This window comes from Thermothelomyces heterothallicus (genome assembly GCF_042370625.1).
Source record: "Thermothelomyces heterothallicus CBS 202.75 unplaced genomic scaffold P884_scaffold_11, whole genome shotgun sequence".
NCBI lineage: Eukaryota > Fungi > Ascomycota > Sordariomycetes > Sordariales > Chaetomiaceae > Thermothelomyces > Thermothelomyces heterothallicus.
In genome coordinates, this window is record NW_027192572.1 from 815,460 (window position 1) to 839,750 (window position 24,291).

A 24,291-nucleotide genomic window follows, 5' to 3' on the forward strand; every position below is an offset into this window, starting at 1 on the left:
TACCAATCACTACGGCCGCTTAAATGTTTCTCGTTTCCAATGTTGTTTTGTCTTTTGGGGGAGGTGGGGGGAGGGGAAGCAAAAAACAAAAACAAAAACAAAAACAAGAAAAAAACAAAAAAAAAAAAAAAACAAAAAAATACAAAAAAACCAAGGGGAAGGGGGTGAACGGGGCAGCTCGATGCCGAGCAGAGACACAAAACGAATGCGAAAAAAACAAAAAAAAAAAAAAAAAAACTGCCTTCCTCGCTCTCCCGCTGTCCTCGGAGCCGTCACGTTTTATTATCGCCGGGAGTTTCCGGTCGACGCGCCGCGGGCGGCGGCGGCGGCGGCGGGATCTGAAGAGGGTCGCCCGCTCGTCGAACCGCGAGCCGGGCCGCCTCTACCGCCGCCGGTCGCCGTAGTAGTAGCACCGGGCGTCCTGCTCGGGGGAGCCGCCGGTGCGTGCGGCTGAGAGCTTGTCGAGCTCGGACGGTCCTGGGGCCGGGACGGGGCCCTGGAATGGGACGGGGAGGAGGAAGAGCCGGGGCGGTGACCGCCCTGTTGTCTGGGCAACGCCTTTCCCTTGGCGGAAGTGGTCGTGGCGGTCGCCGTCGTGCCGTGATGGGAGGAGGAGCTCGTCGATCCGCTGCGTCCCGCGCCGGGTCGGCTCTCCTTGTCGGGCTGGTGAGAGGGCAACGCGTGGCGGAGCATCTTGAGCACCTCGTCGGTATGGTAGCCGCGCGCCCGGCCTTGCTCGTAGAGGCTCAGCACGGTGACGCGCTCGGGGTGTTGGTCGTACGTGCCGGTCTTGCGGAAAATGGCCCACTGGGCGGGCAGGAGAACTTGCATCTCGGTGCTGAACAGGGCCGCCGCCTTCTGCTTGTCCCCCCCCGTTACCGACCCCAGGAAGGTGGTCAGCAGGTTGGGGTTGCCCATGCTCGCGATCATGGTCAGATGGGCAGCGGTCCTCTCGGCGCCCTCCGCGTGGGGATTGAACCGGGTCAGCCACTCGAACAGGTGGTAGTGGGCGCTGTCGCTATGTCCGTCCTGGCCCAGGAGCTGCAGGCCGGGGTAGCAAGCAGCGTAAGGGTTGAGGAGGTCGATGAGCATCTTCCTGGTCTCCGGGTCCGACGCGAGCTCCTCTCGGTGCCAGAACATGGCCACCCGGGTCCGGCAGACGGCGTACAGGTGGAACTCGACCGGGTTGCCGTAGTCGTCCTGCCGCATGGTCCGGACGTTGGGAGTGCCGGAGAACTTGACGGCCGTCGACATGAGCGTCTTGTGGTACACATGCCTCGCCTTCTCCTCGGGGAGGGCAAAGGCGCGCAGGTGTTGCGGGAGCCGGCCGGAGCCCAGGAATTCGCGGACCGTGTAGTGTGCCAACTCGACCCTCCCGTCGCTGCCGAGCCGGAGGAGGCAGATGCAGTCGTTACAGATATCCTCGACGGTGGTGAAGCTCTCTCGGGCGCCCCCCGTCACCCCCGCCACCAGGTTCTCCGCCCGCATCGGGCCCGTGTCCTCGATGGCGGCCATGGTGAGAGCGAGAGCGCGGACGCACTGGTCGATGGACCTGTGATCGATCATCTCGAGGATGCGCACGTATGTTGCGTCGAGCGTCACCGGAAGCCGATTTAGCTCCTGACTGACCGCCCCGGGGTCGCCGCACTTGGCCAGGAGCTCGAGCAGGCAGGCCGCGTAGCGAAACCTGTCATGTTTTGCACGTCAGCCGGGAACATTGGTATTAATTAGAGCAGCTAAGGGGTCTCTCGCCCTCCTGTTGTGCTTGGCTTGGCTTGGCTTACATTCCCTCCGCCCGAAACGGCACGAGATGGGCAGCCCGATCCCGGAGCTGTTGATTCCAGCGGGTATACGGCCGCTCTTTTAGTTTCGACTCGACGTATCGTCGGATGTCCTCCTTGACGCCCCCGTTGGCCATGGGCAGAGCAATGGCCCGGTGTTGGAAAGCGGCCTTGATATCCTGCATCTCCCGACTGGTGATGGCGAGGCGCAGCTTGGCAAACCGCGCGTCCGATCCGAGGATGCAGAGGGCGTTGACCAGGTTCTCGTGCTTGGTGCTCTCATCGACGGCGTCAACCACCACGTAGGCACGGCGGAAGCGATTCAGCACAGCCTCAAGATGCGCTAACAGGTCCTTAATGCTCGGCTCGAGTCTTCTCTCGTACTGCTCGCGGAGAGTCGCCGGTATGAACCGTGCCTGGCGGCAGAACTGGCTCACGACCCAGGCCAGGAAGGGAGCCGTCTCGTCCCGCTTCCGCGCGTAAGAGCAGTAGTAGTACGCAAAGCCCAGCTGCCCGTCGGATCTCGACTCCGAGGCAAGCTCCTCGGCCATGGTGTGGGCGAGGACCGTCTTGCCGGCGCCGGGGACGCCGTGGATCCAGAGCAGCCGGAGCCTGGACCCGGACCCGGATCCGTCCTTCCAGCTCCTCCATTCATCTGTGTCGGACAACCAACGGCACGTCTCCTTCTCGCGCACCTCGCCGGCGCTGTTGTGGTTCCGCGCGGGGTTGACCTGCTCGAGCCACATGCAGATCTCGGCTCGTTCGTTGGCTGTCCCTCTCGAACAGACAACGAACGCAACAGACAGAGCCGTCAGTTGCTGTCATCCGGTCGGCGACATGGTGCTTTTTCAGAGGGAGGGGGGGGGGGGGGGGAAGAAGGGAAAGGGGGCTCACTAACCGCTTAGCTTGTCTTGCATGTCTTGGACAGACGTTTTGACACTTCCCACCTCCTGGCCGATCCTCTTGACGTCGCGGCTTATCTCGGCGGTGAGATGAAAGATGATAGTTGCTTTGTGCATGTTGATGGACCTGAGCAGCGTGGCACAGGTATCTTTCTTGCTTGGACCCCAAGAGAGGATCTTCAAGAATAAGTCGACCTTCTCTTTTTTAGAGAGCTTCTTTTCTTCGGCCTTTAACATGGGTTTTGGAACCATCTTTATCAACTGCTCGATGCAATGTCTGCACTCCCTCAGAGATTCTTCAAGTTTCTCCTTATCTCCCTCTGGCCCGTTGCTGGCCGGGAGAAGGTCCTGGGCCGCCTGCAGGCTGGCGGTCAAGCTGCTCGTCTCGACGAGAATGAGCTTGATATCATTCGGACAGGCACCCCGCACGGCGTCGACATAGTCCTTGCACGCACTATACAGCTGCATAGAAAAGCCAATGAGCGTGGCGAAGGTGGACGCAATGCTGATGGGTTCCATGATGACGACTTCGGAGAGCTGTAGCTGCGATGGCGGTATCAGGTCGGAGACGAGTGGTAATTATGTCAAGAGAAATCACGGGAGAGTGGCACACCCAGAAAGTGAAGGGGAGAGGGAAAGGGAGGGGGAGGGAAGGTGGTTTAGATATACATGCCAGCTCAGGAACTCAAAGTCGACTCGGACTCTGTCATGGTACAGCAGCCAAACTAGTCCCGAGCTTGTGATAATTTCATAGGTAGGGTGATTCAATGGGGGAAAAAAAAGCAGCAACTAGGCCAAGTCCGTTGGCACAGGATGATGGCCAAGCACTAGGTATCTTCCTTTTTCTGGAAGAGAGATACGAATTGGACCCCACCAGGATGCTATCTGAAACGGGTAGTTTCAAGACCAATGACCGGCCGGCCGTCGTCCTCGGCCGTATGATAGCGTATCTCGGGCAAAGAGCACCCGAGAACTATGTGACTAATTATTACATTCGTATAAGTGATACTCCATACATGTAATAATTCAAAGTGGGCGCGGTCTGTCCGCTCATTGCCTGCCAAGATCCTCCTCTCCCTGATCTTACATAGCACTCCACTCTCAACCACAAAATATTGCGGCACCGGGTCAAGTTTGCAGGCACCCGTCGGCGGGTTCCCGGTCATCTGCTGTCTCAAGGCTCTTGAGTCCACCGACTCTAAGAGTAGAAATACTACCAACCCATATCGCGGCCGGGTTCGACTCTAACATGGACTTAGGCGCCTAAAAAGCTCTGGTTTGGAAACATATGAAACCCTAGGGCTGAAGCTTCCCTAGACCAGAACATCCGGGAGACTCGAGGAGGCGAGCGAGGGAAACATCTCGGGTGAAGTTCGTGCTTTTTTGCAGAGCTGCTCCCAAGAGATGAAACACGTGGTGGCCGTGCCGCAGATGTGCATCCGCCACACTGTCTTGCGGCTGAACCCCCCTGGCATTGCGGCGGCGTTCGAGACGAGCGGGTTGGCCGAAACAGCGCCGCCCCCGAATCTCCACCGTTGAGGGATCTAGTGTAATAAAGGTCAGCCGCCGTCGTATACTATGTATATGTATGTACGAGATAGGTGACATTAGTGGAGAAACGAATCTGACTAACCAGACATGCCACAAACGAGCCTGTCCTAATTATCATTACGGCTTCGCCATGCACTATCTTTACCCAAACGCCGGCCATAGAAATTCTAGTGGACCCGGTAGTTAGTACTCCTATCAAGCCTTGATGATCCCCTAGCCAGTACTCTTGGCCCCTAATATCCAACACTCCAGTTCAGTTAATTACCATGCGAACTGATTTTTGCCTTCTTCGGCCCTCAATTAAATAGTGCAAATAATGGTAGCTTACTGAAACGGGGGCACGAGGAGAGGAAGGGAGAAAGGACAAGAAAAAAAAAAAGAACAATAAGAAAAGAAAAAAAATAGAAGAGAGAACCGTTATTAATTATAGCATTAAATGCCTATACTATCAAAAGATCCACCTCTTCTCCCCCTCCCAGAGCGGGCTGTTCTCCATCTCGCACTCGATCCTGCTCTTCCCGGCCCCCCACCACATCTTGTCGGACATGACGAGCCGGCAGGCGCGGTCGCTGGCCCCGCCGACGCAGCCGGCGTTGTGCGCCACCTCCTGCCGCGACACGCGCGCCTCGTCCCGCGGCAGCCACAGCCGCGGCGCCGGCGTCCACATCTCGGGCGGCCAGTACGCCCGCTTGGCGTAGTCGCGCGGCAGCTCCAGCGCCTCCGCCGACGACGGGCCCGGGTCCACCCTCTGCTGCAGCACCCGGAAGGACTGGTAGATCTCCGGGTGCAGGAAGGTCAGGAGCGCGTTCGGCGGCCGCGACGGGTCCGGCGTGATCGACTGCTTGATGTACGTCAGGATGCGGGTAAGTCCGCTGGCTGAGGGGTCACCTTGGCTACTGCTGTTGCCGTTGCCGTTGCCGTTGCCGCTGTTGTTGTTGTTGTTGTTATTGGTGGTGATGAGCTTCTTAGGGTTAAGGGCGGATTTGAGACGCGATTTGGCCCATTCGGTCAGCTGGTATTTGAGGCTGCTGCCACCTTCGATGCCACGGAGCTGGATATCTGTGTCAAGGCCGTGGTCCTCGTTGTTGTCGTTGTGGGCACCACCCGGCAGCGAATCGGAGTCGGAGTTCTCGTCCGCCATGTTGTAGTAGTCTGCCGCAAGGTCGCCGGTGGGCCGTAGCGGCGTCGGCAGGGCGGTATCGTCGCCTGGTTGCTCGTCTTCGGCAACGAGGCCAGTGTCCTTCTCCAAGGCGAGTGTGCGGGGAAGGTTGTTGAGGAGCGGCGTGACGGCTTCGTTGAGTGAGATGTGCACGAGCGCGCTGAAGACTAGGAACATGACCATCAGGAGGAGCGGTCCGATGGCCTTCTTGAGAGCAAACAGGCCGATGAGGCAGATTTCGGCAATGTACAGCCCCGTCATGAGCTGCATCAGGGCGCGAGGATAAAAGAGCCCTTTGGTGTCGTGGCCAGGGTCGCAGACGTAAATCAAGCTGTAGCGGTAGACGTAGCTGATGAAGAACATCCCGAGCCCCGCAAAGACGAGGATCAGAGGGGCAATGCAGGAATAACTGATGGCTAATCAAAAAGCGCAGTTAGCGTCGCATATTTGTTTTTCGTAGAGAGCAGGGGAAAAAAAAAGCTCAACTGACCGATCACACCGAGGTTGGTGAACCGCGGAAATTCGCTTCCCCAATGAATCCTGCGGAGCTTGCGCCAGCGATAGAACCGCCGCTTCGGATTCGCCGTCGTCTTTCCGATAAGCTCGTGTTGGAAGAGGTCACCGAAGTTGGCAAGCCTCGTGGCGCCAGCAGCAAGACATTGGATGAGAATGTACGAGAGGTAGAAGTTGGACGCCTTGGGGAGGTTCTCGGACAGCATGTCTGTTATATGCAACGGGTTCTGGATGGCTTCGAAGACGGCCGCCGAGGCCGCCGAGGTAAGCGTGGTAATCAGAAATACTTGCAGGACCTGGAAGAAGAAGTACGCGTGCTGCACGTACAGCTCGACCAGCGCATGGGAGGGCACGCCGGCGACCCTGGCGCAGCCTCTGAGCATCCAGGGCACGGCAGCCATGAGCCACGACAGCGCCAGGGCCGGCAGCAGGCCCTGAATGACACCCAAGATGGGGCCGGGGAGGAGCATGATCCAGGAGAGGAAGGTGAGCATCTCGCTTAGCGACTTGACGTTGCTTATCATACCGACGGCGGCAGCGGGGATCGACCAGAAGATGATGGCGGCAGTGATGACACCCATCATTAGGAAGCGGCGCATGATCCTCTCCCACCATCTGATCCGCAGTGCGCTCCAGATAATCTCGTCGGGCTGGAGGCCGATGTAGCAGGGCGACATGTGCAGTGGCTGATGGTGAGCTAGTATCTGGAAGCCTGCCTGAGCGTTGGTCTGCGAGTCGAATTCGATGAAAGCGGCGTTGAGAGAAGAGCCGTCCCCTCTGCGAAACCGCCGGCGGAGCTGCCAAATCTCTTTGTTGAGCACCTTGAGCCTCGCTCTCGTCCAACGGATGGTGTCAACCCGACGACCAAAGTTGGTGAGTGGCCGATGGTGTGGCCGCGATTGGGCCGGTATCCAGAGAGCAGCCACTGAGCCTCTGACATCGGGCAGGGACGGGTCGAGGCCGTATGGGTGCGTGTACTCCGGGTCTGCCCCCTTTTCCGAGCTTAGGCTGTCCGGGGCCGACGCTCGAGGTTGGGCAAGGTTGGCGGCCGTCTCTATCCCCTGTCCCTTCTCGGGATCGATCTGCGATGCAATTGACGAGATGACCTCGCCGTTGTGGTGGGGATTCAAACAGGAAGCCCCGGGGTTCTTCTTGATGTACTTCTGGCGCGCGGCATTTGCTAATCTGATTAATCGCACCTCTGCTTGCTGGAGACGGTCGGCAGTTTCTTCGCGGTCCTCAACAAGGGCACGCAGGGCACTTGTGTCCTTGACAATCCAGACGTTCCTTGCCGAGTCGCCGAACAGCTTCCGGAGCTTCGCCTCGTCCACGTAAGGTTTCGGGATGCAGGTGAACAGCACCGTCCTGGAGGACAGCCGCTTCGCGATGTTGGGCGAGAGAAGATATGCCTGCCGGAGGTTGACATAGTAGATGCACTCGCGGCAGATCATGTAAAGGACGAAGCCTGCATCGCGAGTCAGAAGTCAGCCGCCGCATATCATCAAATATTAATTAATTCGAGGCGTCGTGGTCGATTACGGACCAAAAAAGCACCATGCCACAAAAACATGGGCGTAGAGCTTGTTGCCAACTTTAACATTTCCAATCGTCAGGGAATCGAGCTCTGCCAACCCACTGCCGCCGGTACCGTTGATGGGCAGCAAGACAGGCCAGACGATGCAGACCCCGGCAAGACAAATAATGGAGAGTCTCTGGAGGAAACGGATGAAGAAGTAGCTATCAAGCGAGCAGTTGTTGAGGATGTAGTCGTCTTTGATGGCAAAGAAAGGCTTGACCCAGTTGAACCAGCCGTCAGGGAGCTCAGGGCTTGGGTCCCTACGACAATCTTTCATGAGCGACTTAGACAGTCGGGAGAGTCGTTCATAGGGGTAGGACATACTCTGGCATCCGAAGGGACGGCACCGTCCTCGGGGCGTAGACGCGGCGGCATTTCCGGCGGAAGACAAAGAAGACGAGAAAGCAAACGGCCGAGTAAACCAATACCGGAATAAAGGTGCTTGCCAGGGCTGACAGAGATGCCGACTTCTTGTCGTCCTCGACCGGGTTGAAATTGATGAGCGTGCCACCCCCGTCGCTATCGTCGCGCCCGGAACCGATTCTCCCGTCCTCGCTCTCATTCTGTCGGTCCCGCAGTCAGCAACCGGGAACCGCAGGAGGAGAAAAAAAAAAGAATCATCCAAATTCAGTCCATCTCCGCGATCCAACTCTCTGCCTTGCGCTGTCTCCCTCTCACACCCACAGTCTCCCCCAAGGTGAACCGAATGATGCCTCGAAATATTTAACCAATGGCAAAACGTACAATGCCGAGCACTCTCCTCTCGAGATGGGTGAGGTGGGAAAACCAGTCCATCATCTCGCTCTGCAATCACGACGGAGATTCGTTGAAAGTCGGCTGCGACATGGTGTGGCCGATATTGACAGTTGTTGACCGCAGATCGAAGTTCACGTCTTTCAGAGCGCAGCGAACCCAAAAGATCGGAAAGATGGTCGGGGGAGGAAAGGGAAACGCTCCACTCCGCTCCAGGGGAGAGTGGACTCGGCTGAGCGGGAACCCTCGTGGGTTCTCGGCCACTTGGGCATGTCTCATTTTTCCCCAAGCGCCTGACTGCCAATCAGGTCCCTGACTTGGCGACCCTGGAGCTCTTAGCGCGATCTAGTGGGCTGCGTGGATCATCAGCCGCGGAGTGGAATCTTACCTGAAAGACAAGGGTCCCGTAGTCTTCCATGCAAATGCGCCAGATGCTGCCCAATGCATCGTCAGGTACGGAGTACTAGTGTAAAAAAAAAAAAAAAAAAAAAAAAAAAAAGGAAACATGGCTCCTCCTGGTGAATTCGCAAGGCATCATCATATTGATGCAGGCCATCACTTCGTACCCCTAGGATGTTCAGAACGGCTCTGCCATCACAGATGATCAGCGATGGAATTCCACTTCCCCTCGTTTCTAACATTGAGGCACCAATGATGCTCAGCGCACAACGCCACAGATGCAATGCATGGAGTCCGCCATTCGCTCCGTTAACCTGCAAGCCCGGTTCGAACAGCTTGCTTTGTTTCGCCGATCTCTTCTCAATTTGTAGCCCTGGGGTTGACGGCCAGATTCTTGGTGATAATCTGGACACGCTTGACCACTACACGCTAACACCCCGCCGCCTCAAACTTAGGCGGGCCCGCCTAACCCATAGCTGCCTACCTACAATACACTACCGCACCTGACCCATTCAGGGTTACTTCTACCGTACTGACGTACAGAATGCACTTAACAAAGGAACCATCAGGGTTAGGGCTAGATACGGCATGAAATCCGTGTGTTTACTAATCTAGTATGAACCTCGTCCTCGGGATTTGAGAAACAAAAAAAAAGGAAAAAATAAGAAAGATGCCGGTGACCGGCCAAAGTAAGGAGGCTATACCTTTAGACCCCGAAACCGACAGATCTGGATTTGATACAATGTGGGCCGGCCTATTATCATACAAAGGAGCAGGACACGGTTCATTCCAACAACAAAGGCTCGAGAAGCGAGACATCAGTCGTTTTGCTCTTGTATTAGAGTTTTCAGATCTTTTGATAAGAAAAATGTACCGAAAGGATCTGTTATGATGTAGCTACACATCCACCTACCCGATCGCCTAGGATCCAAACAACTGGAACCCGGGTTTGGAAAGATTGTCTGTCTCCCTCACGTGAGCAGTGCCTAACGAGGGAACCATTAATCTCAGGAGGAGGAGTCTTTGCGAGGGACCTGAACAACGTGCCCAGCACAACGACTGTCTGCTAGCACGCAGTTCTGCGGTGCTATGGCCTATATGATTGCACATCGGCAGCGCGAAACTAAAGTACCTGACGCTCCCGGGTCTATCATCCCATACCCAACTACCTTATTAGCGAATCAAAAATCTCACTCTCGTCTCCTTGGGAGGATGGCCAACATTTGTTGGTTGTCAGGCTATTCTCGCAACCACATGACTCCTCGCTTGCAGCATACCTAGGTACGGTATGTAACCCGAGGGAACGACACCAACTTAACCTTCTCCATCATCCTGCGGGTGAAGCTGATTTGCGTCCTCTCACTTGAAATGGGGGCTTGTTCCGGAAATAGGCCAGCTCCAAAGACTTCTACTGCAAAGACACATACGACCAGAATTGCTCCCTCCACAGAATTGATTGCTCGCCCAAAAGTGTCACGGGTGTTTGGTTATTTGAGACAAAATACCGGTTACACCCACCCTCATTGATCATCGCCAATCAGAGCTGGCTTGGCGTTCGGTACAGGTGACGTCCCTTCCCAAGGCCTGAGCTCTTTCCGAAAACAGCAACTAGCTCGTGTAGACCGCAATGTTTGTAATTACCATGCGAAAGTTTGGGATTAGATCGATCGATTAGGATTCTTTGCGAAAGCCTCTTCTGAGTGCCTGCCTTGGGTAAGGTAAGGTACCTATTATTGCACCGTGCGTGCATGAGCGTCCAGGCGTGCAGATGCGATAATACCGTTCTTCCCTATGGACCCATGATGGATCATGGCGGTCTGCGTCCCACTCGACCTGCACACCATCAGCGATGCCGGAATGTTGTATTCAGGTATCAGCCGGACAGTCTCCGTTGGCCGGAGACCACCCAACCACAGACACTCGAACCACTAAAATGGGGCGGGGGCCGCTGCCAGGAATGCAAGCTAAAACGGCTGTTGCAGCCTAATTTTGACTGAGAGATAAGGCAACTGACTGGGTTAGGGCTCATTCCACGGTTGCCTTACGCGTAGTTCCTTCTTGATAGGCCTGCTTATAGGGCGTGCAGATGACCTCGATGCAGGAGGACGGGATCTTGGCGAGTCGGATCAGTCATAGTCACGTCCTGCATACCGATCTTACTAGGTAGTTATCGACCCTGAACGCAATAACCATGGGCCCTCATAAAGCCATCCCCCTCTGGAAGTGGTCCCTCTCCTGCCGACTTTGTGTCCTTGCAAACTAGAGACCCCTCACCATGGTCTTACAGCTCGAAACACCCAACCCGACGGCGACAACATCATCAGAAACAGCATCATGGAGGTGACGGCCCCGGCAGCTCGCGTGCTCGAGGTCCGCACCCGAATCATCACGCAAACAATCACGCGCCCCTCCACGACCATCACCGCCTTCGTCACCCTCGGCGACGCGCCATCAGACCTTCTACTTCTAACCCCAACCGACGCCTCCGCTACACCACCAGCGCTCGCAGCCGCAGCACCGACGACAGACCTCGCCGTCCCCTCCACCACCACCAACACCACCACTCTCTCCTCGAAGCAACTCGGCGCCCTGTTGGGCTCCATCCTCGGCTTCGCCTTCGTCATCCTCCTCACGTGCTGCTTCCTGTCCCTCCGCCGGCGGCAGCAGCTGCGCCAGAGGAGGCGCGACGCCCGGGAGTACGACCGCCACCACCGCCGCTACTACTATTACTACTACGGCGACGATGACAACGACGGCGGAGGCGGCCGGGTTCGGGCGGCTAGCAGCACGTGGACGACGGTGCCGCCGCCGGTGTGGTTCCCGCCTACGCCGAGGTACACGACGACGTATTCGCAGACGAGCAAGGAGGAGATTGTCGGTGTGAGGAGGTACCCATGACCATTGTTGTTTTCTGTGCTGTGGTGGGCGGGAGAGAGCGAGGATTGAGAAGGTTCGGGTAATTAGGGGAAGGGGTTGGGGAGTCTGCCTTGAGTGACGTATCATTTGACGGCTGTTGTCCTTCGCGCATTGCGGCAGGCTGCCCGGGATGGGCGAATAATCATAGCAACGAGTCCCGCAAGTCCGGGTAATAATTATTAGTGGGGTTGGGGGCTAAATGGACACGGGTTAAGGACGCAGGCCAGGCCTCCTCACGGCTAGGTATTAGCTACTATTGATCATTTACCTATGGCTTCAGAGCCACAGGTAAAATACCAAAATCAGATCTACCGGAACCGAGGCGATGGAATACAGTGGTTATAGTAAAATCAAGATAGTTCAATAGTTCGATGTCTCTGTCTCTTGTAGGTTCCTATAAGCCGGCCTGCTACAGCTCGGTGGCTGCAAATCGCTACAGTTCAGAAAGGCTGCAATAATACGACACCACGGCGGTCTTCGCGCCGTGGGCGGCACTCCTGGACCAACTAGTACGGGTCTACAGAAGTGGTGATAAAATGCATTGATTATCTAAGTGCCAGAGGCACTTAGAGGTGCTATCTAAATATATGTTAACCCTGGCTTGTTATCCCTGTTAGTAGGTTAGCTAGATCTGATCTACTAGTGGTTAAATCCTATAATATGGCCCTATAGCTAGGTATAAGAAGAGAGTAGGTATAAAGAGGGCTTTACTTACAAAGCTAGGACCTATAGAGGCTTATCTAATCTAACCTTATATAAAAGACATATCTATAAATATATACTATATTAAGTCCCTTGCCTAGAAGGAAAAGTGTAGTGCCTATACTATAGCTATAAATAGCTTACAAATTATATTTTCTTTCTATATTAATATTATAATTAAAAATAGTAACATTATTATAATATTATAATATTATTTATATCCTCCTATTTCCTATCTATAGTTAGGTTCTAGAGTAGAATTAAGTCCTTCCTATTTAGCAATGCCACTACTAGCTTTATAATGGTTTTATAAGGTCTTTTATAGGGGCACTTCCTAGCTATAGCTCCCTCTAGGGGAGTATTACAAATATAAGCTAACCTATACCTATTACTAGGCTATAGTAGCTAGAGAGCCTATACTAGGGCACTAATAGGTATAACCCTACTAATAATAGGCATAATCTAGGCATAAGAGGAAAAACCTCAAAGCTTCTCTTACATCTTTGTGAATACCCTACCAAAACATACAAAACTACCATCGCTAGGAAGCTCTCGAAAAACGCTATCCAACGGCACCACTTTCAACTACACGCGAGCCATTGCGGGTGTACAACAGGCATCACAGGCGTAGGAACCGGACCCGACCGTAATCCGACCATACCTCGTACGACTGTCAAATTTTCACCGTACAGACTACCTAGTGCCCCTAAATGTAATATCGTTTTAAAGCCTACCGCCAAGCTACTAAGTGGGGAGGTATATAGCTTCGAGCCAATCGAAGGGGGGCCTACTATAGGCCTGCCCTACCCCGGATATTAAGGAACTAAGGGGTCTTATTATGTAATTAGTCGACCTTATACCAAGCCCTAAATAGGGTAAGGTATAGGACCTTGCCAATAGGCTCTTATAGGGCCTTATAACTACTATTATAGGCCTAGTTCTAAACCTATAGGAACTTATAGCTAAGGAAGTTAAAAAGGGGCTTAAAGAAGCCCTTAAGGCTACCCCCTGCCCTACCTAGGTATAGGTGGCTATAGGGCTGTAATAGGGGGTAACAGGCCCCTAAGGAGGCTTACTATCGGCTAAGGCAGTACCGCTATAGGCCTTATAGGAGGTTACGATACGGAACACGAGCCTACGGGAGGACCTTAAAGCCTGAACCCTGGCCGAGATAGTCTAAGCAGTTAATAGAGCCTCTAGCCGCTAGGGAGCTATTGCGGCTAGGAAGCTCCTAAGTAGGGATATAGTAGCAGTCTTTAAGGATAAGGCTACTAAGGATTAGTATTTAGCTAATAAGCAATAGGTAGCTATAGCCTTTAGAGAGGAGGCTAGGGAGGTTAGTAGGGCCTATATAGTCCTAGCTAAAGGAGTCCGGAAGGAGGAGCTATAGGGGGTTAGCGAATAAGACTTTAAGGGGGCTATAGGCCTATACTTGATTAAAACGGTCAAGTTCTGGCTGCTAAAGAGCCTATAAAGGAAGTAGGCTATAGTACTCCTAGGCTTATAGGACCTTGAAGAGGCCTAGAAGGCCTATAACGAGGGTATAGTCTAGGATACCTAGGTACTAGACTATAAACCCTACTAGGATACTCTAGAGCTAAGGTAGTACTATAGGTATTAGAGCTTCGGCTATACCTAGTGGTACTACTAGTAGCTGGCCTATTATAGCCATTATAGTATAAAGGCCTATAGGGAGGGAGGGAAGACTAGGGAGGCCTAGTGCCCTACCTACTCTAGCTAACTCCCTTGTAGGTATACGGCCTATAGGGGCCCCTATACTACCTGGCATAGGGGCTGCCCAAAGAAAGCCGAAGCCTAGGAGAGGGCTAGGGAGGCCTACCAATATAGACCCTAGACCTTCTAACTACTAGAGTAATTACACTAGAAGATAGCTATCGAGTTTAGTAGCTAGCCGGAAGGCGACGACCACTACCAAACCAGGGCTAAATGCCCCTATAGGAGGCCTACCCTAGCCTAACAGGCGGCTAGGAGTGCCTTATTTGACGCCTAACAGACCCGTATCTCCTCTCTATAGCCTAGAGCCCCCTCCCTCTTATAACCAGCCGAGGGGATAATAGCTAAAGAGCCTACTACTACTATACCTTCGTCCTCTACTCTAGCTACCTTGAATGTAAGTTAAGATCCTCTAGTAGAATACCTAAGATAATAAATAGGCCCTCGAGAGCCTATTAGAGGAGGCTAAATATAACCTACTAGCTATCTAGGAACTATAGATTAACCGGTTTACGGGGTTAATATATTACCCCTAAGCTTCGAAATACTATCTAGTCTATAAGCCTAAGGGTAAAGCGGCTATTCTAGTAGCCAAACGGTTCTCGATTAGCTAGTAGGACTATTTAGTAGAGGAGAACTAGTATAGGGTAACCTTTCTGACCCTAGGAGAGAGGGGGTTCGAGCTCTAGTTAATCTATAATAATAAGGGGGAGCGGGCCCTCTTATAGGACCTACTAGCCCTACCTCGGCCAACCTACCCCCTAGTCCTTATAGGCGACTTCAACCTCTACTACCCGGTCTGGGACCTGTTTAATAGGCTTAGCCTAGGGGCTAGGGACCTCCTTAGCCTTATAGACCAGTAGGACCTCGACCTATATACGCTATATAGCCAGGTCACTAGGGCCCCCTAAGGGGACCAACGTAGCCGGCCTTCTATAATAGACCTATTCTAGGCCTCGGCTAGGCTAGAAGCGACCTATAGGGATATCATAGAACGTAGGAAATCCAATCATTACCTATGACGAACCTAACTTAGACTTCTTCTAAAAGGATTTAGACGAAGGTAGGTAAAGCGGGACAAGTATATAGGTTATCTAAGGGATTTAGTGAAGCCAAAGGGTTTATAATAATAGAGTTGCCTCTTATAGTAATATAATACTATTAGGAGTACTGTAATTATAATTACTATTACTAGTAAACTCCTAGAGTCTACTATAACAAGTGACTATCTATATATATATATAACCCTAGGATTACTCTTTACCTAGTGATCCTTTACCATCTAGATCATAGCTATAGTAATGATCCTATAGCGTATAGATCACTTTACTAAGCGTAATCCTTTCCTAATTAGTCCGTTTATACCTACTATCCTATTAGCCTACTAGGGGAGGCGGCTTAGGCAGCATCCTATATATATATATCCATAATACGATACCCCTCCTTTAAGGCTTTCGACCCGAAAGCCTATCTTAGGCCGTTTCAAATAGTGCCGTCATCCCTTAGTAAGTTGTCTCCTATATTTCTTCCTTTCCTTTGTATATTGCTAATAACATGTCTCATATAGTAAAGTATTCGATAAAGAGGTCTATAAAGACCGAGGAGCGTATTGCCCTAGCTACTACTATTAACGAGCTAGGGTTTGAAGTGATACCTTATTCCTATTGTTTTTCTTATAGCCTTTGCTACTATATAATAGAGAGTTCTTCTTGTTATGGTAAGTACGTTTGTTATAGGAGGTCGTATAACAGTTCTAGGGTTCTAGTCTTGTCTTGTCTATATTCCCTTATTAGTATATTTTTTCTATATTAACTTTTATAGTATCCTATATTACAGATAAGTTAAAGCGCCTCGACCGATTAGAATAAGATGCTAAGGAAGCTCTTTATACCAATCGTAATTCATTAGTAAAAGTATAGCGTCGTCTAGACAAGTCTTTAGCTCGTTTAGACCGTATTCGTCGTCAAAAGCGATCGTTATTATCTTGAGGATCGGAGATGGTTTACTAGGGTCTTATATCTTTAGATAAGTTAGAAGAGGTAGAGTAGTAGGAATCGGGGGTAGTTCTAGGTATATAGCTTAATAGTAACGTTAATATTATTAACTAGAGCGCTATCTTCGATTCTGTCCTGGTTTTGCCTTTAGTTAATCTAGGTTCTGCCAATAGAACTATTCGAGTTTCTTAGGGTAGTTTAAGTTCTTGACTAGTTCCTAGGAGTTATCTTCTAGTCCAAAATCGAGCTATTTGACTAGATACTATAGTTCCCTATTAATAATATATAAATCTAGAATTTCTTTGACGTCCTATTCTTCTTCCTTGTCTTCTACTTCGATATATATAATAGCCTTGGCGTTTTTTGGTGCTAGTTCGAGGAGCGAAATATAAAAAACATCCGTCTATAGTTATATAGATGACGGTAACAATAGTCGGTAGTTAGATGTCGAAATTTGTTCTTTGATAACGAAGGGTCTGACCTTCTTAAAGTCTAGCTTTATACTTAGTCGTTTGGTTTGTAGGTTTTATATAATTAGATAGACTTTATCTCCCCTCTCTAGGTAAGGTCCCTCGAGCCTATATTTATCATAGTAGCTCTTTATTCTGGTTCTAACAAACTCGAGTTCCTTTTTAAGCTTCTTATATAGTATATATATTTGTTCTGCTTTGACTATTACTCTTGATATTATGACCTCTAGCCCTTGCTTAAGGTCTGCTTTATATCTATAGTTCGTAAAGAACGGTATAACTTTAGTCATTTCTATTAGCGTTATATTATAGGCAAGTTATATTATTAATAATAGTATAACCTAATTGTCTTACTAATAGTTAATATAAGTACAGAGGTATTACTTGATAACTTGATTTAGTCGTTCTATTTGTCTGTCTATTTATAGGTAATATACTATTAATAGTTTGCTATTGACGCCTAATCGTTATATTAACGCTTACTAGAACTTCGATACAAACTTTATATCTCTGTTAGTAATCTATTCTTTCGGCCAAGCGTATACTAATACGACTTGCTAATAGATCATATCTGCTAGTTATTTAGCAATCTAGGATTCCTTATATAGAAAGAAGTATACCTATTTAGTTAGGCGATCTACTATAGTAAGAATATTATTATAGATTACTCCTATAGCCATATCTTTAGATTTTAGTAGCTTTATAATAAAGTCTATTATAACTAAACTCTAGGGTTTGTCAGCTATTAGTAGTAGCTAAAGTAGCCTATATAGCTTATATTATACCATTTTACTCTGATTATAAATGTTATAGTAGACTAGGGTAGAAACCTCTCGGTATAACCAGAGGGGCATAGGTTATAGATTCGTTTTTCCGGTTCCGAACAAGTTATATATACACTAGACATAAATAAGGGGTACCTATCTAGGAGGTGCCAGGGAACAACAACAAGGACAACAGACAATTTTTATAGAATAGATTAACAATAATACTAGTAGGCTACTATTATAGTATTATTTATACGATAATGAGATTCTTCTTTCACTTATAAGTTTAGCTATCTTTTTCTATATAGGTAGACTCTTTTACATCTGCCTAGAGGGGTATCGTTATCGCTATCCCCGCATCTATCGTAACCGCTATCTAGGAGGCTAGACTTGTCTACTATATCTACGAGTACCTAGATACACTAGACACTTTGAGCTAGCACTCCTCTCTATCTGACCAGACGGAGGTTTAGTCTTAGGGGTATATAACTACTACTAGGAGAGGCTGGCACTAGTTTATATTTTTGGAGGCTTAATCGGGGAAGAGCTTAGCTCTAGGTCTAAACTAGACTACTAGACCTCGAGAACAGCAGATAGTAACGTTTGCGATGGAAGAGCGAGGATATATATATAGAGGCGTGTATAGCAAATTTGTTAGGAAACTAAGAAAGGCGAATATAGGCGCTAAGAGATCGATATATCTAGCGGTAGGCTAAGAGGCTACTCTTGCCCTAATATAGTAATACTACTAGCGGTAGTAGGAGAAGCGACAAAATGTTAAGACTAGGCGACTTTGCTATCTGTCTAGAGGGATAGAGATTTCGAAAGATCGATTAGTATAGTTAGAGCTGCTCGGAGTTAAGGAACGAGCTTCCGGAGTTATAAGGATACTAGAGGAGAGTCTAGTAGCTATCTTAACCCTAGTTACCTTAGTATTAGCCCTTGCTAGTAGGACTATTTCTGCCTATATACCGCTACTCTTTAGCAGGCTAGTATAGATCTATCTTGTTATCTTAGGATCTCTAGCTATAGGGGCTAGGGTATTATAGAGTGTTCCTTATTAGAAGGGTTAGGAATGGCTTTGCTAGGTATATTTAGAAGGGCTAAAGACGGTAGATTAACTCTAGCTTTAGTTATAACTATAGTAAGAAGACTTAAAGGAAGGAAGGAGGACTTCTTAGATTAGCTATTTAGGAAGCAAAATCACCTTTAAGGAAGTAACCTAAATAGGAAGGCGTAATCAAGGATAGTAATTACTATAACCTCTCTTCTTATTAGTTTAATAGACTTTATAACCTAAAATACTACTTCTTATACCTCTTATATCTAGATATATTAAGAATTCCTTAAGGAGAATGCTATTAAAATCGCTATAGTTAGCTAAGTTCGGAAACCTTACTTTCGATATAGAAGTCTAATATTATAGCTAAGTAGATATTATAATAGATAGACTTACTAAAGTTATTTAGGTTATATTCCCTTTGCCTATAGATAAGGGATTACCTAGACTCTTCTCTAGTTATAATATTACTAAGTACCTAGAGTGCTTTATAAAGGCGTATAAGATCTTTAGAGGAGATAATATAGATAAGATCTCCTACTTCGAGTAATAGTATATAGATGACCTTCGAGAGATTCTAGATTAGTAGCTAGAGGTAAAGAAGAAGGACTAGGCTACGTTCGAGGCTACTATTAAGGAGTATTAGAAGTGGAATGATTCCTGATAGGAGACTTCTACTTAGGAATTAGAGCGTCTTTTAGATTCCTAGTATATAGATTTGGCCAAGTCTATCTATAATTACCTAGAGTATATTAACGTCTTACTTACTAGAGTGCCTAAGAAGAAGAAAGCGGTCTATTAGTTATCTACAGTTTAGAAGGTATAGGACTGATTCCTACCTACCCTCTAGACTAGTCTTTAGGTCTATAAGAGAGGAGATATACAGGTTAATGATATAGAATAGGAGGAGTTTTATAACTTTATATAGGAGTGCCTATATAAGGGTATTAATACTAGGTTAGTCTACTATAAACTAGATCCGAAGGGTAGAGAGGTAAAGCTATAGGTAAGCCTGCCTGTTAAGAAGGGCTTAACTACTCCCTAGACTTAGGAAAGTTCTTTAGTACTATCTGTTTAGAGGGATAATACGTTCGATAAGATTATTAATAGGCTTATAGACGTGCTATATAAGCTTTAGATTAATAGAGGGAAAGTTAGCTAAAGGGGCTCTAATAGAGCTAGGTATATCTATAACTAGATAGGTGACCTAAGTGACGATAAGGTCAAGGAAATCTAGACCTTCCTATCTACTATATAAGAGTCTTAGTAAAGAAAGAAGAGTAGATACCGGCTAGGTCCGACCTTTATAAGTCCTTAAGGGTACTACTACTATAGTAACTAGATATACTTTGCCTATAGCTATCCTATCCTTATAGAGAATATCTATAATAGGCTTATCTACTGGCTTGGTTTTAAATAGATATTAGGGAGGAGAGACCTAAGTCTCCCTAAGAGCTAGAGAGTTAAAATCCTTAGGGAAGATATAGCTACTATAGCTAATCAAGGAACTTAATAATATATTATTTATACCTATATATCTCTTTGGCTAGACCTTCCTAGCTAGGAGCTATATTAGAGGTTTATAGAGGCTTACTAGAAGGAACGTAGTTAGGAGTACTATCTAGATTTAAACCTTATTATAGATACTAGAAGTAGTTAGGATATCTCTTAACTGCCTTACTAACTCTAAATAGTCCTCTTTAGAGTCTATTTATAATTATACTAAGGCTAGAGAAATCAATTTCTAGATAGATTATAAGTAGGGAGGATAGATACTTATCTAGTAGGTAAAATAGATAGTATCTTAGAAGGATACCCCTAGCTTCTCTATAGATTATAAAGAGTTATTAACGAGTATGTCTCCTTCTAACCAGATAGCGACGTAGACATTTAGTACTATCGAGTTAGAAATAGATAGTGAAGATATGTCTAACGGTAAAGGGGAGGCTATAATAATAGTCTAGGGAGTACTACCTATAAAGTGGCTTTTTATGGAAATAGAGGACGAACCTATATAGGATACTATCTAACCAAAGGAAGGGAGTAAGCGTAAGACTATCCTAATAGTAAAGAGGAATCTAGGAGCGCTATCGTCGGAAGGGCTGCTAAAGTCTGACCCTATTAGCTAAGGGGGTATACTAGCTGCTAAGGGGGCGAATTAACCTATAAGTAGGGATGCTATCCTTCTAGTTAGACGGAAATAAGCTATCTGGTTTAAGGAGAAAGCGAAATCGAACTAGGAGAATATAGCTAATAATATAGTAATACTAGTTAATAAAGCTCTATAAGCTAAGACCCTTATTATTAATAAGGTGCTTAGAATCTCTCTAGCGTTTAGAAATGCCCTAATTGCTTTTCTAAAATAAGACTATAAGAATCCGTAGGAGGTTATTAAATATAAGGGCTTAGCCGTCCCTTACCTAGATAATCTAATAGTAGCAAAGCTAGCGAGGAACGAGCGTCCTTAGGAGGTTAGGACTAATCTTAGCTATCTAGATAGATGGAGTAGTAATAAGGGGGAAGAGTCTGTAATTATAGTTCTAGCATTTTTAGGGGTTACTAGTGATAGCTAGTAGGTAGTAGCTACTAATAGATTCTAGAGCAAATACCTTATTAGATGGCAAGACTAGCTAGACTCAGAGGAAATCGAAACTAGCTTTAAGGCGCCGATTTATACGCTTTTAGCTAGTTAGAAGATCTAGATAGGTATACTTATATAGATATATACCCTACTAATACTATATTATAACTTTAAGGACCTTAGGGGTAAGAAGGTACTTACCCTTATTAACATTAGATCTAAATATAATATAATTACCCTTAGCCTAGCCTAGAAATACTATCTCCCTATCTAATCGATAGCAATAATTTCGAAGGGCCTCTATAATAATAGGCTATTTACTAGGGAAACTATTAGTATAATTATTCTAGGAGTAATCTTAATCTAGGAGTATTTCTTTATCCTAGATAGGGATACTAGTAGCTACTAAATCTTACTAGGTATACCATTTATCTATAATACAAGCCTAATATTTAACTATAATACTAGCCGTCTAGTTATAGTAAATATTATTATTAGGAATAAATTGATTAGGGTATTAGTTATCTTAGACGCTATAGCCTATACAATATTTAAAAGAAAATATTAACTCCTAAGGGAGGAGTTTTAGGGCCTAGTAATAACTATTACCACTACCCTAGCCTTTACTAACATTTAGGATAGTAAAATTCTACTTAGATTTCTTGATAATTAGGCTAGAGAAGCCATTTTTAATATAGTACTAAGGATTTCTTATCTACCTCTTATCGATACGCTTACTAAAATTTTAATGTTTTATCTCGCTAAATAGGACACCTTAATATAAGTATACTAGAAAACGGAGACTAAAATAGAGGACGTTAGCTATCTAGACAGACAGAGAGGGCTTAGGAAACTTATATCAGACGTTAGGAAAGGCCTACAAGAAGTATAGACATTTATTATATAAAAATCTATAGCTAGGAAAGTTTATCCTATAGATATAGCTATTAGCGATAGCTTAATGCCCGATAGTAACCCTAACTAGAGAGAGCGATACCTAGAAGAAGCTACTAAGAAAATAAAATTCGAATCGAAGTAGGATAGCCTTATTATATTACGGTTTTCGGACCTAAAGCCTAGAACTAGGCTAACGGATAAGTATCTTAAGAAGATTCTTATAGCTATAGATAGTTTTCTATCTAACTAGGAGAAGAAACTCTTCGTATATATCCTACGGAACTAGGAAGTAGCTCTAACATAAGATTTTACTAAATATAGACGGATTTACCTAGACATTGTTCCTCCTTAGGTTATCTAGACTATCCCCTATATAATATAGTAGTCAAAGAGCATTCCTATTCCAAAGCTGTTAATACCAAAGGTTATTAAACTCCTAAAGTAGAGAATTTAGTATAGGATTATTAAGCCTAGTTATAAGAGCTATAGGAATAACTAGTTCCTAGTGCTTAAAAAGGACAGTAATCTTAGGTTAATTAATGATACCTAGAAGGCTAACGCTATAACTATATAGGACACGTTTATACTGCCGGCTATAGAGGAATTTAGTAAAGACTTTAGGGGTTATAAGATTATCTCCCTCTTAGACCTCTTCTCTAGATATAACCAAGTCAGCCTAGACAAGCAGAGCAGGGACCTTACCACTTTCTAGACGCCTATTAGCCTCTTTAGGATGTATACTCTCCCTATAGGCGGAATAAACTTAGTAGCCTAATTTCAAAGAGCGATAACCAGGATCTTCTAGAACCTAATTCTAGATATCTACCGTGTTTACCTTGATGACATCTATATAAAAGGCCTATAGTCAGACTATAGAGGAGAAGAAGTTACCCCTAGGTTATAGAAGTTTATAGTTAAATACCTCTAGAACGTAGATACAGTTCTCCTAAATGCTAAACTTACCAGAGCTACTATTGTAATTAGAAAGTCCTAGTAGTATTAATCATAAGCGGTTTTACTTAGCTACCTCTATATACCTAAAGGGCGCCTTTCTAATAATGCTAAAATTACGAAAATCCTAGAATAGACTTCCTATTTAGATTTAAAGGATGTCTATATCTTCCTAGGGATCATTAGCTACTACCAGATCTAGATAGAGCACTTTGCTACCATTATACGGCCCCTTTATAACCTAATGAAGAAGAATACCTATTAGGAATAGGGGCCTACTTAATAAGAAGCTATAAGAGAACTTTAAAGGTAGATAACCACCGCCCTAGTCCTTATACTACTTGTTTTCGATAACCCTAGATATAGTTAGATATACCTAATGACCGACGCTAATCTGTTTGGCTAGGGAGGGGTTATTAAATAAGTTAGCCCTGATAAGAAGAGGTACCCGTGCTATTTTAAAAGTAGGATTTAGTCCAAAGCTAAGAAATAGTATAATCTAACTAAACGAGAGCTTCGGGGACTACTTTTCCTATTAAAACGCTTTAGGCGCTATCTCTTCGGCGTTTACTTTATTATAGAAACGGATACTCTTATCCTAGTTTATTAGCTAAACGGTATAGCTAATAATATCCTAGGAGCCTTAATAATATAGTAGATTATATAGATTTAGTTATTTGACTTTAAGGTTAAATATATCCTAGGTTCTAAGAATATAGTAGCTAATAGCCTTTTATAGAAGCCTCCTAGTCCCTCTGACTAGAGGGAGAAAGCGAACAAGGAAGATATTAATGATTAGGTTAACACGTAAATCTATACTAATTATATTAATGATCCTCCTAAGCCTATAGACCCGAACCTTAAAGATAGGTACTCTAACTACTCTAAAGCGATTATATAGTATTTAGCTACTCTAGAAGAACCTATAGCTATCTGACTATACTAGTAGCGACATTTATTTAAGAAAGAAGCGTTTAAATACTTTATAGATAAGGGACATCTATTCCTATACCCTACAAATAATAGCTAGAACCCTTACTATATAGTAGATACCCTAGAGGAAAGAAGAAGAATCTTCTAGTTCTATTATAATAAGATAGGCTATAAAGGTAGAGAAGCAACTTACTAAAGGGTTACTAACTACTATTACTAGAAGGGAATATATACTAATATAATAGAATAGATTTATACCTACCTAGAATATTAGGCATAGGATGCCTAAAGATTTAAGGAGGTATATCTATACTCGTAACCTTCTCTAATTCCTTTTGTAAAATAGTACCTAGATATCTAATCTATACCCTCTAACCACAGGGGGAAGCCCTATTTCCTTCTCGAGGCGCGTAACGATCTCTTAGGATTTGTAGAAGTAGAGATCCTACCTAACAAGTCGGCCAAAGCGGTTAAGAACTTTATCAACCGAAACATTTTCCTCTGCTAGGGACTCCTAGTAGTTATAGTTATTAATAGGGGATCTAAATTTAAAGGGGAAGTAAAGGCTATTCTAGAAGAGTTAGGAGTAAAACGTATAATTATCTCTCCCTATAATTCTAGAGCTAATAGTATTAATAAAGTAAGGTATATA

General features: G+C 46.5%; 3 protein-coding genes across 3 annotated transcripts; 1 reads left to right on the plus strand and 2 right to left on the minus strand.

Annotated features, from left to right (window-relative positions):
* Positions 1 to 382: 382 nt before the first annotated feature.
* P884DRAFT_307532 (uncharacterized protein) lies at positions 383 to 3,278 on the minus strand (the record flags this gene model as incomplete). The annotated part of the gene is made up of 4 exons (XM_069445137.1): positions 2,680 to 3,278; positions 1,785 to 2,550; positions 537 to 1,687; positions 383 to 477 (listed from the first exon to the last, which is right to left on the minus strand). The coding sequence occupies exons 1-4, from the start codon at positions 3,200 to 3,202 to the stop codon at positions 383 to 385; spliced, it is 2,535 nt and encodes an 844-aa protein (XP_069297662.1). The 5' UTR covers positions 3,203 to 3,278.
* A 1,404-nt stretch (positions 3,279 to 4,682) lies between these two features.
* On the minus strand, positions 4,683 to 8,353 carry P884DRAFT_243614 (uncharacterized protein; the record flags this gene model as incomplete). Its single annotated transcript, XM_069440329.1, has 5 exons — positions 8,227 to 8,353; positions 7,807 to 8,045; positions 7,450 to 7,742; positions 5,884 to 7,371; positions 4,683 to 5,809 (listed from the first exon to the last, which is right to left on the minus strand). Exons 1-5 carry the CDS (start codon positions 8,278 to 8,280, stop codon positions 4,683 to 4,685), a joined length of 3,201 nt encoding a protein of 1,066 aa, XP_069297663.1. The 5' UTR covers positions 8,281 to 8,353.
* A 2,457-nt stretch (positions 8,354 to 10,810) lies between these two features.
* On the plus strand, positions 10,811 to 11,586 carry P884DRAFT_259714 (uncharacterized protein). The gene has a single exon (XM_069441376.1). The coding sequence runs from the start codon at positions 10,969 to 10,971 to the stop codon at positions 11,530 to 11,532; it is 564 nt and encodes a 187-aa protein (XP_069297664.1). The 5' UTR covers positions 10,811 to 10,968; the 3' UTR covers positions 11,533 to 11,586.
* Positions 11,587 to 24,291: the final 12,705 nt, after the last annotated feature.

Bases quoted from the DNA above. Each gene is read 5' to 3' on its own strand.
- P884DRAFT_259714 (XM_069441376.1), top strand. From the start codon at position 10,969: ATGGAGGTGACGGCCCCGGCAGCTCGCGTGCTCGAGGTCCGCACCCGA.